Raw genomic sequence first — 19071 nt, forward strand, 5'->3', positions numbered from 1 at the left:
CCAAAGCAATATATAGATTCAGTGCAATCCTTATCAATTCCAGTGACTTTTTTTTTAGATTTTTTTTTTTTTTGCATTTTTGTGGTATTATACTTAGTTATCTTGGCTGGTTTAATCACATTGTTGTTGTTTATTTTTTGGCTGTGCCACACGGCACGTGGGATCTTAGTTCCCCAACCAGGGATTGAACCTGCACCCCCAGCATTGGAAGCGCGGAGTCATAACCACTGGGCTGCCAGGGAAGTCCCCCAATGACATTTTTCACAGAAATAGAAGAAACGATCCTAAAATTTTTATGGAACCATAAAAGACCCTGAATAGCCAAAGTAATCTTGAGAAAGAAGAACAAATCTGGAGGCATCACTCTCCCTAATTTCAAACTGTATCACAAAGCTGTAGTAATCAAAACGTTATGGTATTGGCATAAAAACAGATACACAGATCAGTGAAACAGAATAAAGAGCCTAGAAGTAAACCCATGCATATATGGCCAATTAATTTATGACTATGGAGGCAAGAATGTACAATGGAGAAAGGAAGGTCTCTTCAATAAATCGTGTTGTGAAAACAGGACAGCAGAAGGATAAAACAAGACCACTGTCTTATACCATACACAAAAAATTAACTCCAAATGGATCAAAGACTTGAATGTAAGATCTGAAACAACGAAACTCCTAGAAAAAACCGTAGGCAGTAAGCTACTTGACATCAGTATTGGTGATGAATTTTGTATCTGACTCCAAAAGAAAAGTCAGTAAAAACAAAAATAAACAAGTGGGACTCCATCGAACTAAGAAGCTTCTGCACAGCAAAGGAAACCATCAACAGAATGAAAAGACAACCTACTAAATAGGAGAAAATATTTGCAAATTATATACCCAACAAGGGGTCGATATCCAAAATATATAAAGAACTTATAAAAATAGCAAAAAAAAATCTGATTAAGAAATGGGCAGACGATCTGAATAGACATTTTTCCAAAAAAGACATACAGATTGCCAACAGGCATATGAAAAGATGTCTCATCATAAAGGAAACGCAAATCAAAAGCACAGTGACATCACTTCGACCTGTTAGAATGGCTATTCTCAAAAAGACAAGAAATAACAAGTGTTGGTAAGGATTTGGAAAAGAGAGGACCTTCCTGCTGGTGGGAACGTTAACTGGTGCAGCCAGTATGGAAAACAGTATGGAGGTTCCTCAAGAAATTCAAAATAAAACTACCATATGACCTAGCCACTCCACTTCTGGGTATTTATCCAAAGGAAACAAAATCACTATCTTGAAAAGATAATATGCACCCCCACGTTCACTGCCGCATTACTTACAATAGCCAAGATACGGGAACAACCCAAGTGTCCATCAGTGGATGAATGGATAAAGAAAATGTGGTGTATATATGCAATGGAATTCTACTCAGCTGTAAAAAAGAAAAAAGAAATCTTGCCATTTTCAGCAACATGGATGGACCTTGAGGGGATTACGTGAAGTGAAAGAAGTCATACAGAGAAAGACATACCATATGATTTCATTTATATGTGGAAATTAAAAACAAGACAAATGAACAAACAAGAGAACAGAATGATGGTTGCCAGAGGGGAGGAAGGTTAGGGAGTAGGTGAAAATGGGTGAAGGGAGTCAAGAGGTACAAACTTCCAGTTATAAAATAACTAAGTCATGGGGATGGAATATACAGCATGGTGACTATAGTCAATAATATTGTAGAGCACACTCAAAAGTCGCCAAGAGAGTAAACCATAAAAGTTCACATTGTGTGGTGATGGATGGTAACAGGACTTATTGGCGGTGATCGTTTTGCAAGGTATAAAGATGCTGGATGATCATGTTGTACACCTGAAACCTATATAATGTTATATGTCAACTGTACCTCAATAAAAAATTTTTTTAAGAAATAAAGATAACTTTTCACCTCTCTCCTGTTACACAGTTGGTGTTTTTTTACTGTCATTAAGTCAGTTCACGTCACACCATACCCCTCCCTAGGACTGAGTTCTTCATCCAAGTTTATTCCCATAGAATTTTCAGGACTTTTCTTGAGCCAAATCAGACCCTTTCTCTCGGTTCCTGTACATCCTCTCCTCTGTACCAGACAGTGCTAGGCTGAGTGCTGTAAATACACATCGCACCTTAATCCCCTTACAGACTTGGACTAGGTATTATTTCTCCCATTTTACAGATGAGGCACTAAGCCTCATAGGCCTGGAAGATGGTTTTGGGATTTAGCATTTAGTTTGTTTTTAAATATTGAATGTTGACTGTATTGCCTTTTAGATTTTGGAAATGCACATCAGGGCAAGTCTGTGGGAGTATGGGGCTTGGTAAAAGACAAATCACATCCCAGTTCACAGCCCCTTTTACCCACTCAGTCTGCCTCCTCCTGGCCTGCTATTTCGGCTGCTGCTTGAAAAGGTGCAGGAGCTCAGGTCAGATCAGCAACAGGTGAATCTCTTGATGACCCTGGGAGGACCCGCTGCTCGAGAATGTCAAGACAGCCTCCTGGACGGGATGTAAGACACACCTCGTGAAGGCTGTTAGCTCCACCACTCCTCGAGAAAGGCCTCCTTTGTGGACTTCCTTCTACCCAGCAGCGGGCTCGGGGCTTTTGGGGACTCAGGTCAGTTTCTCTACCCTTCTTGTTGCCTTGTTTCTAGGGGGGCCAGGGCCCCTCCCTTTCTCTTCCTTACCTGTTCACTGGAGTTGCCCACACAGCTCTGCCTCTGAGCTAAGTGAGAGGTGTTGATCTTCATGGCTTGTCCCGCTTAGAGGGTCCTTTCTGCCAGTGGGGTTGGATATCTTATTTAAACCACTTAACTCCTAAAGCTGGAGCAAGGCAGAAGATTGTATAATTACCAGTTAAAATAGAGGCAGTTTAAAGAGGTGGGCTGCAGCAGGGCAAACAGAACGCAAAAATCTTCATTTTGCCCCATTTATCTGGCTTAGTTTAATTCGCTGTATAATCCTGTAGCCTTTCCTTGAACGGTAATCTTTTAAGCCAGACCTTAGAATGTACTTCCCTGGTAAACTCTGTCATTTTGAGAAGGAAAAAGAGTAAACAATAAAGACTTAATTTTATTTCAGCAAGATTTTGGGGTCCCACTGGTAAGCAAGGCATCAATCTAAATGCCTTGGGAGGCTATTTTTATTTAAATGACTTTTAAAAAAATTCCAAAAGAGATTTCAGACCGAGAGGAGATTCAGACATATTTTAAGACAAAGCCAAAACTCATACCAAGCAGATTTAAATAAATAGTGAATAAAAGTACCTGTAATATACTGTGAAAGTACAGGGGAAAGAGATCAAGGTACAGTATTATGAATGAAATGGCATTTTAGCCATTTCTGAAAAGATGAGCAAGATTTGGATAGGAAAGAGGGATGAGGGGGAGCACGGTGCCAGGCTAAGGGAACTGCAAAGAGACATGGAAATGTGACACATGCTACTGTGACCCTGTGTTGGGAGCTGAGAGTTTTTATAGAGACTGGAGTGGAAAAGAAAAACTAGGGTGGAGGCTATGCATGACCAAAGAATCTGGGCTTTATTCTCTTCCACAGAAAGAATGGCAAGCCTGAACATTTCTGAAATCTGAGAATGAGTGATGTGTCCCTCCATTTAAATGGAGAAGAGATAACCATTTGCATTATAAAGGATGAATTTAAAGGGCCCAAGAGAGAGGATGAGGGAGACCCCTAAGGGAGGCCATTATACAATATTTGACCCTGTGAAGGGAAAACCAGACCAAGGGCAAGGAGACAACTGTTGATCAACTATTTTAGAGGTAACTGCGGTGACTCACAGGACGTGGCATATAAGAAGGGAAACTGATGATTTTAAAGGTTTTAAATAGAAATTCAGGATAATTGGGGGTGGGGGTAGGGAATGCTGCTGCTCTTCGATGAAATAGAAGGATCCAGAAGTGAAACATTCGTTCTGTTGGAAGGAAAGTGACGGATTTAATTTGGGACTTTTGATAGGATATTGGAAATCCTGATTGGCAACTCCAAAGAGAAGGCCAGGCTAGAGAGAGAATTTTTGAAACTGAGTGCCTTGAGGTCACGCTTGAAGCCAGGGGCAATTTGGATCTCCACGGAAGATTCTACATTCAGAATACGGGATTGGGCTTCTCACAGGTACCGGCCATCAGTAGTGAGGGGCTGCTCAGGGAGCATTCGGCACACGGAGGTGTGTCTCATTAGCCCCTCTATGAGAGTGGTTTGGGAGTTCCCCAGCAGCAAGTCCTCCCACGCTCGTTAAGAGACATCTCACCTGTTGCTGATGAGGACATCAGACTTATTAGTGATGCCTGCTGTGTACTCAGAAGGGGCAACTGACCACAACTGACTGCCTATTTACAATCAGTGAGAATGAAAAAAAAGAGGGCCTGAGGAAAGCTTGGGGAATCTTTATTTAAGGGAAGGAAAATGTGGTGAAAAAAGGTAGGAAATCCCAATACCGGAGCGTTTAAAGGAAGGAGAGATTTTAAGTAAGGAGCAATGGAAGAGAAATAAAATAGGCTTTAGAGGAGATTAATAGATATGGGATATAGGAAACTTTGGGCAACTTTTGAAAAATATCAGTGTCCTGGTTGCCACAGGAATTTTACTGTGTGGTCAGGAAGTAGAGTCCTCAGTATCGATGACCGTAGAAGTTGATAGTAAAGGGAAGGTGAGAAGTGGGATGAGGACGAGAGAGTGATGTAGGGAAGATAGGGTTTGACGCCAGAGTTGGTAACTTTGTACTTGAAGGTTAACAGAGAAATATCTAGAACAAATAACACTTGAACTCAATCGTAGTATTCAGTAAGCTGGTAGATACCTAAGAGCAGTTTTCCCAGGGAACCCTGTCTAAACGTTGAGTTTGTGTTCGACTGTATTTATACTCCCTAACTTTTCCCTCCCAGTACTGTGCTAGATACTGTAGGGGAACTGAGAAAAATAAGGCATGGTCTCTACGGGGTGGGGGTGGGGGGGGAGACCTTTCACAGCTGAAGGAGATCCTGAGTACAGGGTGGATCACTGAAGCAGCGACCACAATCATGGATACAAGGGTTTGGGAAAGACACTCCAGGTGAGGAGCGTGAGAAATCACAAAGACGAAAAGAAGCATGGTGTGCTCCGGGGAGGGGCCGGGCTTGTGATCCTTGTTGTCCGTGTGTTCACATACCAGGAAAAAGGGCAGGTCAGAAGGGGGAAGATCAGGTCACGGTGATCCCAAGGCTCCAGGCATGAGACTTGAATTGATTCACTGAGGAAAACTTAAGAACGCGAATAGGGCGGTCACGTGATGTAAGAGGTATTTAAGATCTGACCAATGGGGTGTAGCCCGTAACGACGTGGGAAATACTCAGAAAGGAGCTGTTGCGTCTCCGTGCAGGGGAGAAAAGGACTGGATGACCAAAAAAAGAACAAGCAAGCTAATAGGATATTCCTTGTGACCCCTATTCCAAAAAGGAAAAAAAAAAAACCAGCAGAAGCCGCCTTGACTGAAATAATCAGAACCAGTAGCCGGTCTGTCAATGAAAATATTAGTTAAGGTGAGAAAATGACACATCACTTGTATGTAGATGAAAACTTTAATGAAAAACGTAAGGTATATCTGTTTGCCACATTTTTGATGTAAGGCTGGGGCTTCCTCTGAGCCTGCTTACTAGAATACGGTGGTCTATCTTGCATAAGTGCCACGCATTATGTATCACTTAGGATTTCCAGTATTGCTGTTTTTAAGAGTGAGAATCTTAAAAAAAAAAAAAAAAAAAAAAAAGAACTTTTAGCTTTATTGCAGTATGAATGACAAAACTGTAAGATGTCAATTTTACGTTGTGCTGATTTGATATATGTTTACATCGTGGAAGGATTCCCCTTGTTTAGTTAATTAACCCATCCTTCACCTGAGGGAGAATCCTGATACTAACAAAGCAAACTGAGGGCAGACTCTTCCCAACTTATAGGAGTCTAGTCCTTGCCAAATTCAGCAGTATTTTGTTTTGTTTTTAAGCAACTAGTCTTTTATGTCTTCGATTGTACTCACTGTTTATAGAAATACGAACCCTATTTCTTTTCACAACTATATTTTATGTAATATCTAATTGAATTATGTAGTTCCAATAACAAGCATAACTGGCATCAAGATGTTGGGCAACACAGTTGGGTGTTGGTACAGAGGCAGGTGGAGAGAGCAGAAGGTCCGTGCTGTGGGTAGAGTCTTGAGTGGAGGTCCATTGAGGGGGCCTCTGGCTTCCCTCAGATTTTCTTTTTTTTTAATTGTAGTTATATATAATTATACAATTATTGATTGATTGATTGATTGATTGCTGCGTTGTGTCTTCGTTGCTGCCTGCGGGCTTTCCTTAGTTGCAGCGAGCGGGGGCTACTCTTCATTGCGGTGCGCGGGCTTCTCATTGCGGTGGCTTCTCTTTGTTGCAGAGCACGGGCTCTAGGCGCACGGGCTTCAGTAGTTGTGGCTCGCGGGCTCTAGAGCGCAGGCTCAGTAGTTGTGGCGCAAGGGCTTAGTTGCTTCACGGCATGTGGGATCTTCCCGGACCAGGGCTCGAACCCGTGTCTCCTGCATTGGCAGGCGGATTCTTAACCACTGTGCCACCTGGGAAGTCCCTTCCCTCAGATTTACTCAGGTGTGCACCTTGTAAAATTTCTCTAGATGCTTTGTTTCTGGAATGCATTTTAGGGCATGTCTTCTACATAGGAATGCCACTGCCCGTTAGAACCCGTCCCTGTGTTTGTCTGCCCCCTGCAAATTGCTGACCATGTGTTAGTTGTCGGGATCTCTGATTCTGCCCGTGTTGATTTCAGCTGGGGATTCCCAGCAAAACTGCTAGTCCTGGCTTAGGATACCATAAAGCTACGGAAACCGTGCAAGGCCAGAATAGTGCTAAGTGTGCTGACTAGTGAACCCTGGTCATATTTACCTCTGTACTTGTTTGTTTGTGCTTTAAAACTAGAGATTCATTTTAAAGTTTATTGCATTGCAAATTGTGTTTGCAACATATGTATATTGCTTAGCTAACTGGGGCTCAAAATTCTGTGTAGCATTTTTAGCTTTATGGACTTGGCATTAAATAAAGCAAGACAGTCATATTTGACAAATAGCCTTGTGTATACTTACAAGTACCATACAGATACAACGTGGGCAAATCTAAATCTGAAATTATTGTACATTTCCAACTTGGCTTCTCAACTTTAACTGGAACCAGACATTCCTCTACTGACACTCTCATAATATGTGTGTGTGTGTGTGTGTGTATGCATGTGTATGTGTGTGTACGTATATGTATGTGTGTTCATATGCATGTATCTATATAGCCTAGCCAGATACTTGTGTGTGTTGTGTTTATGGAATTGTGGCCTCCTTGGGACCAGCTACTCTTTCTCCTTCACACAGTATACTCTTTGCATATCCTGTTTGTTTCCTGTTATCCTCTTTTGTTTCCTGTTTGTTCATGGTTTATAGTAATAGCATCTCAGGCCTACGTGCTACCTCATGACCTTCATTCAGCTTCAAGTCTCACACCAATGTAGAATGCTCCTTCACATTTGTAGTTCAAATTCCTGAGGGAAGTGAACTAACTCAGCCAGTCACTCTCGCTTGCGTTTATGCAGAGACCCTCAAGCCAGGCCCTGCACAAGCCTAAAGACAGCCCATCCTGAGAACAGGGGCCCATTCCCAGTCCCACAGGGTGAGACCAGGGCAGAGCGGAGTTGCCTAATTGGGAACGTAAATGCCAGGCAGGATGTGCTGAGGGCAGGACAGTTTCCCTTACACTCTAGGATGGCCTGAAAGATAAAGGCTGCCATCAGTTATTCAAAGGGATGTTTTATATACATACAAGCAGTCTTTGCTTTGCCCCATTGCAACACGTACAAATTTCCATTACTGTGATAGAGTTAAGAAAATCAGTCCCCCAACAACAAATTTCGGTTATCATATGTATTAGTTTGCTCGGGCTACCATAACAAAGTACCACAGACTGGTTGGCTTAAACAACAGAAATTGATCTTCTCATAGTTCTGGAGGCAATAAGTCTTGAGATCAAGGTATTGTCAGGGTTGTGTGTCTGTGTCCTAAACTTCTCCTCTTAGGAGAACACCGGTCAGAATGGATTAGGGTCTGCCCTAATGACTTCATTTTACCTTAGTTAACCTCTTTAAAGGCCCCGTCTCCAAATACAGTCACATTCTGAGGTACTTGGGATTAGGACCTCAACATACGAATTTTGCAGGGGGACACAATTCAGCCCATAACACCGTAGTATACTAACTGTGTAAATTATAAGCTTTGCTGCTAACTCTTCAGTCCACAAATCACTATATAAATAACAGATGCATATCATGATCAGTGACCAATCACATCACTTCTTCCAAAGTGTGTTGGTGATTGGTCACTGAGCATCTGTTGTTCAGTCCATTTACAGACAGCAAAGCATGTGGTTGTGGTGCCTCCTCATCTCCCAGTGATAAACCCACAAAAATAATCAGGAGAGGAAATTGACCACCAAATGTGAAAGTGGAGCAAAGAGACAAAAAAGTAACAACACAGGAAGTGAAATTGGATGTATTTAGAAGAGTTGAAAAGGGCAACATCAAGCTGAAGATAGGAGTCCTCATGAAACTACAATACAAATCATATTGGAAAAGCCCAATGAATATAAAAAAGCAAGCTAAAGTCACCTTAACGTATTTTAGTGTAAATTGCACTAGGAACATGAAGCCACTTATGGTTGAATTTGAGTAATTACTTTGGATTGATGACTTTAACAATAATAAAAAAAAAAAATCCAATCAGTTTGCCTAGTGTTCAGGCCGAAGTGTTGAATTTAGTTGCCACGTTGAAAGAAAGTGATAATTACAAGGAAACTGGAGAAGAACATACTGCTGCTGGTAAAGGCTGGTTTCATCATTTCAGAAATGGGCATGAATTGATTATTGTTGAGTGGGCTTGGTGGTGCTGCCAGGGCACATAAGGGCATGACTGTGAAATCTGCACCCAGGTTCCAAAGATTAGTTAAAGGAGGAGGTTGTGATGATCACAAATGTTTACTGCTGATGAGACAGATCTTTTTTGGAAGTCAACCATAGCAAGAGCTTAAGTGAAGAAAGATGTAGGATCACAAAGTGGCCTTTGGAGTGGAATCTAGATATTCAGCCAGAGGAGCTTAGTGAAGGCGAACTTACCGACATAATGAAGAAAATGGTTGTGATGAAAAAGATGAAGATGTCCCAGAGGAAGTGACACCAGCCAAAAAAAAGAGAAAACTTCACATTAAGGGAACTCTGAGAGATTTCAAGACATTGAAAGGGCAAAGGATAAAATGTTGAAAGCTGATCCTTGGCAATTTGCCAAGGCTTAGAAAAGACTCTTGCTCTGTATCCTAAGTTGTTTGATGAGAAGAAAAAGAAGCCAAGTGCTATCCAGATATTCTTGATATATTTTCTACCATTTTAATGTCATATTTCTAATGTTTTGAATTAGTGTTCTAAATACTCATTTTACTGTTTTTCATTTCCCTGTACATGCATAACCCACAGTAAGAGTTTTTAATGCTTTGATACAAGTTTTTCAGTGTCATGGAATGATCATAATTTTCCCATTGATTATCAGAATGACTTTGTTTGGTTTCAACTTGCATGGTCATTTGTATGGTCCCTCACTTCCATGCAAAACAAGGACTGCATACGTGTGTGTATATGTGTGTGTGTGCACGCATGTGTGTGTATGTGTGTCTGTCTGTCTTTGCTGGAAGTCTTCCTGAGATGTACCATGTTATGTTTTTATTTGTGTTATTCACCTAAGCCTAAGCATAATTTAGCCTTTTCCTGATGATTCAGAGTCATCCTTTGTGCTGTAAAGCAGAATAACCTCCAAGTTAGAGTGTGGTTTATACAGCCAAACTTCCAGATTTCACGTCCTGGGTCTGTGACTGATTTAATTTTTTATTTGAAGTATAGTTGATTTACAGTCTTACATTAATTTCAGGTGTACGGCATAGTGATTCGGTATTTTTACAGATTGTACTCCACTAAAAGTTATTACAAGATAATGGCTGTAATTCCCTGTGGTATGTAGTGTATCCTTGTTTGCTTACCTATTTTATACAGAGTAGTTTGTATCTCTTAATCCTGTACGCTTTGTCTCTCTGTGCCTCAGTTTCCTCATCTGTAAAATGAGGAGGATAACAGGATCTCATAGGGTTGTTGTGAGGATTAAATGACCAAATGTGTATAGAGCACGGAGTGCCTGGCAACGTGGTGAACAGTGTGTTAGCTGCTACTCTTGCTGTCAGTGGTGATGGTGGTAGTAGTAGAAGGATTCATGATCCCACGTATCTAAAGATGTATTGAAATTGATGTGCTTTCCTTCCTCTACGAAATGGCCTCAAACTACTGTGCTCTTGATTTCTTGTGTTGCTTTACTTACGTGGCCTCCTCCCTTGTAACCTGGCTCTTGGAGGCCTTCTTTACATCTGCCTCGAGCAGAACACGCACCCTACTCTTAACCCCTGTCTCATTTGAATTTGATGCTTTAACCGTGGTGGGTTTACAGATGAGAGAATTGGTCTTGTGCTGGTGGCCTGTAAGCCTGGGTGAGGGCTCCATTCCTCCTGGACGGCCTGTCACGGGGAAGCCCAGAAGAGCACTGTTTATTTGGCTCCAGGGCTTGCGCTTTGCCATTTGTCATCATCTCCAAATGAGGTTATACTCCTAATCATTGTGTTTTACCTATCTGTCTCAGAAGCATTAAGTTATTGTTTGTAAGCATTGACATTATACCGCAATCTGTTACCTTCTTTTGGCATGTCTTCATTTTTTTAGTATCCTGAGAACCTCAAAGTACACAGGTGGCCCAGACCCCCCAGAGAAACCCTGATCTAGAAACAAGCAGGTGGAGTTCTGGCTCTTAGGAGTTGATAGTGACTGGATGTATGGTCTCAGGGTAAGAAAGCAGAAGTGTATTTCTTTTTTTTTTTTTTTTTTATGTAGCTACTTTATTTATTTATTTATTTTTAGCTGTGTTGGGTCTTCGTTTGGTGCGAGGGCTTTCTCTAGTTGCGGCAAGCGGGGGCCACTCTTCATCGTGGTGCGGGGGCCACTCTTCATCGCGGTGCGCGGTCCTCTCACTATCGCGGCCCCTCCCATTGTGGGGCACAGGCTCCAGACGCGCAGGCTCAGCAGTTGTGGCTCACGGGCCCAGTTGCTCCGCAGCATGTGGGATCTTCCCAGACCAGGGCTCGAACCCGTGTCCCCTGCATTAGCAGGCAGATTCTCAACCACTGCGCCACCAGGGAAGCCCCAGAAGTGTATTTCTTTTAATTCTCCGTTGTTGCTCTAAACCTCTTGCAGGCTCCCAAGTTCTCTCTTGGGTTCTGTGGTTGATTCCACCAAGGGTGCTGGAGCATAGCACGTGCCTAACTCGTAAGAACAAAGGTGTTAATACATTAGGTTTGTAATGTGGTAGGGTCTACGGGACCAAAGGTTTGGGGGGGGCCACCCTCCACTAAATCTAAGTCATTTTCTGGATAGAGTATTATGCTTAATACTCCCCAAAAGGTCCATAGTTGGTCTTGTGGCTGAAATAGTTTTTATAGTCCCTATACTTTTTCCTCTTCCCAACCTCAAATTTCTTTTACCTGAAATATGTGCTAATTTACCTTGTCTCAACTGTATAAAGTGTGGTTCCCGTTTTCCCCTCCTCCTCCAGGTGTCCTTATGTGGCTTCCTTATGCCATTAGTGAGGAAAGAAAGAGCCTTGGGTCATTTTTGCAAAAGTGATCTAAAGTTGTCAAACAAGAAACTGAAAAGCTCTCAGTACCAGAAATTCAGTTAAACTGAGGCTCCATCTGCTTTCCCTTAATGGCCAGCGTTGTACATTTCAGTCCCCAGCTCAGGGAGAGCTGGTATCCGAGTTGCCTGATAAATGAGTGAAATAAGAAATGAGGGTCTTTTAAATTATCATCAGTTAATTGCACCTCAGAGGAAAAAAATAATTTTTTTAAACTATGCTAAAATCCTTAGCCTTCAGATTAAGCAGTTTCATTTCTTGAGTATTTGAGGCATTTGTTAACAACAGTATAAAGTCTGTGTACAGGTATTTCCTTACATCATGGATATTTCCTTAACAACACTGAATGAGTGAATAATTGAGGATTTTTGAAAAAGCTTCTAGTCATTGGCCAGGACAAGACCAAACGTGCTTCTTGTTGAAATACTGTAAGGTTTGAGTTTGGAAGGAAAGCTAGCAAGACTTCACTAGCATTGTGTGTTGAGGTGTTAGGAATGCGTATGAACCGGCAGTTGTTGGGGATTTTTCCTTGATATTGAATTTGGTTTCTTTTTCGGGGACTTTTTTATTGGGGTAAAAAACACATAACGTAAAATTTACTATTTTAACCATTCTAAGTTTATATTTAAGTACATTGTTGTGCACCCATCACCATTCTCCACTCCAGAACTTTTTCATCATCTCAAACTGAAGTTCTGTACTCATAAATCAGTCACTCCCTGTACCCCCTGTTCACTTGTTCCCTGGGGACCACTGTTCTCCTTTCCCATATAAGTGGAATTGTACAATATTTGTCTTTTTGTGTCCTGTTTATTTCACCTCTGGAAATTTGATTTTGTGCATACTTGTTTAACAGATTGCTTTGAGGGGTGGTAATTGTTGACCTCAAAAATAAAACAATTATTTTACCAGCAAAAATGAGCTTGTTCGGGAATAGCAGAGAATTGTTATTCAAGGCAAGCATGCTGTAACAAAAACCATAGGCAAGTCCAACAAACAAAGGAGAGGAACGTTATTTTATGGAGAAAAAGGAGGAAGTTGGGAGGGGTTGTTTTGAATAAAATTCCAATGGAGAAAAGGGAAAGTTCAGAGTGATAATGTTTTCTCACTGGCTGAGTTGCTGGGTTAGTAGATTTCTTATAGGAGATGCAATGTACAGTTGACCCTTGAGCAACGCCGGGGTTAGGAGCGCTGACCTTACCAGCAGTCAAAAATCTGTGTATAATTTATAGTCGGCCCTCTGCACCTGCAGGTCCTCTACACCCAACTTGGGATTCAACCAGCTGCAAATCACGTAGTGCTGTAGTACAATATTTACTATTGAAAACAATCAGTGTGTAAGTGGACCCGTGCAGTTCAAACCCATATGTTGTTCAAGGGTCAGCCATACATCTGTTCTGGTTGTGTCCTGTAACTGGTGATTCTGTCCTGTTGATGATTCTTCTCTTGGGCTCTGTAATTGACTGTGGAGTGGGGCTTTGTGAGGGCGCCCCCTTGTGGCCTCCTGACTCCATTTTCATGAGGCTTCCCTTTATTTGCACATGATAATCAAAAACTTAACAATTGTCCAGTTTCAACCGTGGGTCTGAAATTCTGCATCCGAAAGTGCTACAGTCTTTATTAAACCGAGTGACTAAAATGATGTGGCGTTTTGATCAAGAGCTCCGCGTTCAATTTTTTGCTGTTGTTAAATATTCCTATTATAAGAAAGTTTCTCATACAAGAGATCTTAAATTTTTCTTAAAAATTCCACTTACTGGTTGTTGTTGCTGCCGCTATTGCTCTGATTGTTTGGAGGTTCATCACCTGTATTATTTGCTTCCAGGTCTTAGCAGGGCTTGAGGGAGGTTTAGTCTCCCAGAATACTGAAATCAAGTTTAGTGGTGGGCAGGAAGCGCTGGAATTGACATGTAATTAGCAACAATCCTGTCTTTACTGCTTAGCCCTCAGTTCTGTAACCCTCACCCTCACCCCCAGCAGCATCCTAGTCTTCTGGAATCCAATTAGAGTCCTAAGGGAGGAGGACCCCCCCGGGGGGGGGAGGGGAGAGAGAGAGAGAAAGAGAGACCTTGTCAGGGGGGGCAGATATTTCAATTTGGAATACTAAGTTTCACATTTCATATCCAAGAGATGCCCCATGCATTGTCTAGAATTGCTCTCGAATTGCTCCTTTCATTTTTTCTTAAGATGGTCTGTTCCACTGTAAGGGCTGTGCCGTACTGCTTGGTGAATTTGGAGATGCTTAGTGGAAAAGACAACCCCAGTGAAACAATGCGCCCGGAGTCGGCTTGTGGCTTTTGTTTGCTTGTCCCTGTTTACCTATTCATAGTCATGGATCCGTTCTGCTGCTGCCTGGTATTGTGGAGTTACCTGTACTAGCACCCCACTATACCACAGGTTGAGAAGAGCAAAGATAATACACACTTTCTGGGCTGTTCACCTTTCACTAAAAGATGTAGTGTGTGTCAGGATGACAGAGGGGCACGGCTGGACCCACGTGCAGCTGATTCCGGGGTCTGCTGTGTGCTCTGTGAGCTGCAAAGTGTTTCCTTTAAAACAGCTAATCCTGCACGACCGTCTCCTGCATTTTGTTATCAGAACCTATACACACACACACACACACACACACACACACACACACACTGCTTTCTTAACTCATTGGGGAAAGAGCCACTCTGTATCTCATCCTTGCACATCCTGTGTCATGATCATGTATCCTTTAAAAAAAAAAAAAAAAAATTGAAAGAGAAAGAGAAGGGGGGGGGGGAGTGGAGAAGGTTGCCATCCAGTGGAGGAAGGAGTAATTCCCAGCTTCATTCAGGAAAAAACGCAGGCTGAAATATGCTTAACTATTTTAACTTGGCTGGGGATTTTTATCACCAGAAGGGTTTTTTCCTTAGTGGCATCGGGAGCCAAATGGGTGCCATGTGCCTTTAAGGGAAGAAGTGCCTCACCAAACTTCGCTGTAGTTGTGTCTCACCGTTTGGGTAGGGAAGGAAAGTGTTAATTTCTTATTTGTACACTTTTTTTCCCCCGACTTCCTTCCTATTCACTTCATTAAATCTAGAGGCAGTTCAGCATGGGAGCCGTCTGTATGTTGAATTAGGGCTCGCACTCTTGCGCAACACGTCACCAGTCGGAAACTGGGGGTTTGCTTCTGTGATTTATTTCAATATTGTGCTGGTAAAAGGTTTGGAAGGGAATTCTTTGTGGGGTAGTACTTGAGCATTGTGTAGCAAGTTTTGTGTGTGTGTCACTCGCCCCTAGCCCTGAGTGGTGTCAGTGAAGCCAGTTGAATAAATAATTTTTTAAAGAGGAGAATAGTTTAAAATTTTCCATGCATAATTTTACTTACAGGCAGGAGTAATCTTACTCCACTCGAAGTGCGAAAAGCACGGGGAAATATTTAGTGAATTGATTTCCATTAGAAAAAGACCCTTAGAAATCCCTGAACATAAAGCACTGCATATGGATGTGTTTGGGGTCTTTGGGGAGGAGGGAAGATGTTTTGTAGTTCTCTGCATTCCTGCATAAAACCTTAATTTAAGGGGAATAATGGTCAGTACTTTGTGTGTTTCCTTATGATTCCAAAACCTAAATTTACTAAGAATCTGCACGTATTAGCAATTGTAATAAAAATCGTTTCACTGGTTCTTTTTGCAGTTTAATTTGTTTTCGCTTCTTAGGTACTCCCAGATTTAGAGATTGAAAAGTCCAAATATCACAAGCTTATGCTTTGTTCCTTTTTTGCAAAATTAAGGGGGGAGGAGGTAAAGTAGAAATATTCTTTTCACAACTTCCCCCTCATCATTTATCCCACAGAAAAGAAAAACAATGAAAAATTTTACAGCATGAAACTGAAAGTGAAGTGTCACAGTTGTTCGGGATTTTCTTTAAAGAGAATAACATACTGTATTAAAATATTTGAGAACATGCACATTGCTTTTACTTACATGCATTTAATGAAAAAGTCTTTTATCCAAAAAAAAAAAAAATCATCTTAGACTGCTCCAAAATCATGCAGCCTATTTTTTTCAAGGCACTAAAATGAGCTTTAAAATACAAAAATAAAAAATATAAAAGCATACCTGGTTTTAATTTTTTAAAAATAAATTTGAATATTAATTTGTTTTCTTATTGGCTTAATTGTTCAAATGCAAGCAAGAATCAGAAACCACCTGAGCTAAAATCTCTAATTCTGCTGCCTGGAATAATAAGGGGGAAAAAAATATGATAAGTAGTTGTCAATATTAAAACAGGCTGAAGGAGGAAGGCTTCGGGCCTTGTAGTGGGTAGAATGAAACAGCAGATTTGAGTATCCACAATCCTTTCAGTATTAAATTTTCAGTAAAATAAAATTACTTGTATATGAAAACATAGCCTTTCCCCAGCTCTCTTTTTTTTCCTGATCAGCTGATGAAGAGACTAGCAGCTCGCTGCTTTGCTGGCTTGTTAATTTTATCCCCACTAACTGTGATTTCCGATAGCCGGCCTGCTGATAGTGGTAAGGTAAATATCCTTTTTCGTTGCCGTCTTGAAGATTCAGTAGAACTACATCCCAGGCATGTGTAGGTGTGTAACACATCAAAAGCCGGTGTTCTCCGTATTTCTGTGTGTAACTGGGTGCTTGAGGAGAGCAGTACCATTAACTGTTGACAGCCTTGCATGCTGTATTTATTATTAGCATGTTCAGCCTCCAAGATTTGCGGGACAATTTCCTTTTCTTGATCTTCGCTTTAGCTGCAGTGTGTTTAGCTGTATAGTGGGTGTCCTGCTTTTAGGCAAATGAATATTAATGAAATAACGTGGAGCTTTTTTTTTCTTTTTTCTTTTTTCTTTTTCCTCATAACCCATCAGACCCTGCCTCCTTCATAGTGGTTATCATCTGAACACTGTAGGATCGTGATGGAAATTGTCTTTTGATTATGATTATTAAGGCCTAGGCTCAGACTGTCCCTTTAGGATTCTGTCTGTGTGCATGTTGCTTCTCTGGGGTTGCACGTTGGAAGATGCATAGAAAACCTTTTTTTTTTTTTTTTTTAATCCCACTGGCATTTTTAACATGCCAGGTTGTTTTGTGTTCTGCACCAGGTTTTCTTCACAAAACCTTTCTTTTTCAGAAGGCATTGTACATAAGTGAAAGAAATTATGTCTGAGCTGTAATCACTCTTTATATTGATTGTTATACTCACATGATCATAAATATTAGCCATGTTTGGTGCTGTGGAGAAATGAAGGTAATTGCCTGATGATTAGAGCTGTTTTCAGCCACAAGACATACTGGAGGCAATATTGAGGGGCAGGAGGAACAAATAACATCAGTTATTTTGTGTAAGAAACCAATCTCGAAATGTAATTTCAAGGTCTTTTTAAAAATCTTCTTTTCCATGGTCAAATTTTCTCTTATCTATTGTTGTTTTTTTCTTTGCAGTTTTTGTTTTTGTTTTTTTTTCCCTTTATTCTTCTTAAGTTTTGAGATTTACTAGGGGGAAAAAAAAGTTTAAACTTCTGGGTCTGTCACATGGATCTTTTAGCCGTTTATGAACAGGTTTCTCTTTATACCTGGTTGTTTTTATAGCTATTTTATTATCTCTCTGCATTAGTGCTGCTGGCTCTGGTTTAAAGCAAGCGTTTGCAGGTAATTGGAAAAAAGTGTTTTTTGTTTGTGTGTGTGTTCTTGATCTGGATGATTTAAGTGCGTTTACCCAGGAATGTGGCTTTGTACTTCCCGTTTCCTTGTTTACTAATTGCTACGTTAGAAGAAAATCTGGATGGAATTTTGATTTTATGTTGTGAATCACGAATAAATTGATGTTAAACCTCAAAGAAGAGAAGATCAAAGCTTATATGATTGTAAGGATGTAGTCTTAGGGAAATTTTTTCTTTACTCACCCCTTTTTTTGGTTTACCTTTTACCTTCTACAGTAATGAGACAATAAAGGTCTTTTTCTTATATTGAGCTGAAATGTCATTTGGTTTTAGTTATTTTCAAACACTTAAATGTATAGATCTTTTCATATTTGTCACATTCTTTGCTATTAGTGTTTCGGGCCTTCACATATTTTGCTCATGAAATAGACTTGGGTTAAAGATGCATTTATCCAATATGGTGGTCTTCTATTTTTTCTTCTTACTTCACTGATTACTGTTAACTTTTACTTTTTTTGTTGTTGTTGTTAGTTTCATTTTATTCTACTTATGTAAATTATTTTCTTTTCGGTATTCTCTTGTCTTGAATTTTTCTCCTTCATTCCCTATTAACAGGCCATTGAAGACGGCAATTTGGAAGAAATGGAAGAGGAAGTACGGCTTAAGAAGCGAAAAAGACGAAGAAATGTGGATAAAGATCCTGCAAAAGAAGATGTGGAAAAGGCCAAGAAGAGGAGAGGTCGCCCTCCAGCTGAGAAACTGTCACCAAATCCCCCTAAACTGACAAAGCAGATGAACGCTATCATTGATACTGTGATAAACTACAAAGACAGGTGAGCGTTTCATTCCTTCACCTCCATCATCTTCATCAAGACCACAGGTAACGCTGCCTCAGAGCAAGATTTGTTAAGGTGTATGCTGGGTTCCAGGCCCTTTCTACCTCCTGTTTGATGGTTTTTGCTCCAGAGGCATCAGTAAACTTGTACTCTATTCAGAGAGGCTGCCCTTGATATTTTGTGTGATATTTTACCAGGTGTTATTTAAGGTATTTGGAAATAGGAGTTTAGATGACAAAATTAAAGAAAAAAAGAAAAAAAACCTAAGCTGGAGAAGGGTTCTTAAGGATTTCCAAAATACCATCACTGATGTGGAAGGATTGGATGGAGAGTGAAATTATACCTTTGGATTGAGGTGTTAGAGGAGAAAAAGAGTCCTATCACGTATTTAAGGTAAATATTCATGCTAGGACTTTGTTTTAAGCCAAACTGATGCTTCCATCAAAAATACCGTTCCTTCTTTCCTTGAGCACTTGTTCAAGCCATCTCCCTCTTTCTCATAACCCTACCTAGACAGGATGGTTTTTCAGCAAATTCCCTCTTTTTCATTGAACTTTTGAATGTGAACTTTGAGAAATCTGTACTGGACACTATCCCCAGGCCATTTTTAAACAATAAACAATTATTTGAAAACCGAAGTAAAGATGTTCTAGGGTGTCAGGCAGCCCTATATAGTCGATAAACTAGTTAGGCTACATTTTGGTTAGTTGATATGATTTCTACTCAGTAATCACGTGATGCAGTTTTAATAGGAAGATGACATCTCATTTCAGTTGA

The 19071-nt window shown here is 40.7% G+C and overlaps 1 protein-coding gene across 9 annotated transcripts in view; it reads left to right on the forward strand.

Annotated features, from left to right (window-relative positions):
- SMARCA2 (SWI/SNF related BAF chromatin remodeling complex subunit ATPase 2) overlaps positions 1-19071 on the forward strand; it is a 191667-nt gene that overhangs the window by 139931 nt on the left and 32665 nt on the right. For all 9 annotated transcript variants that reach the window (XM_068553918.1, XM_068553912.1, XM_068553919.1 and 6 more), the window contains one exon: positions 18074-18291. In XM_068553918.1, the coding sequence (XP_068410019.1) occupies positions 18074-18291 (218 nt within the window). The remainder of the gene's footprint in view (positions 1-18073; positions 18292-19071) is intronic.

Source organism: Eschrichtius robustus, chromosome 10 (assembly GCF_028021215.1).
Source record: "Eschrichtius robustus isolate mEscRob2 chromosome 10, mEscRob2.pri, whole genome shotgun sequence".
Lineage (NCBI taxonomy): Eukaryota > Metazoa > Chordata > Mammalia > Artiodactyla > Eschrichtiidae > Eschrichtius > Eschrichtius robustus.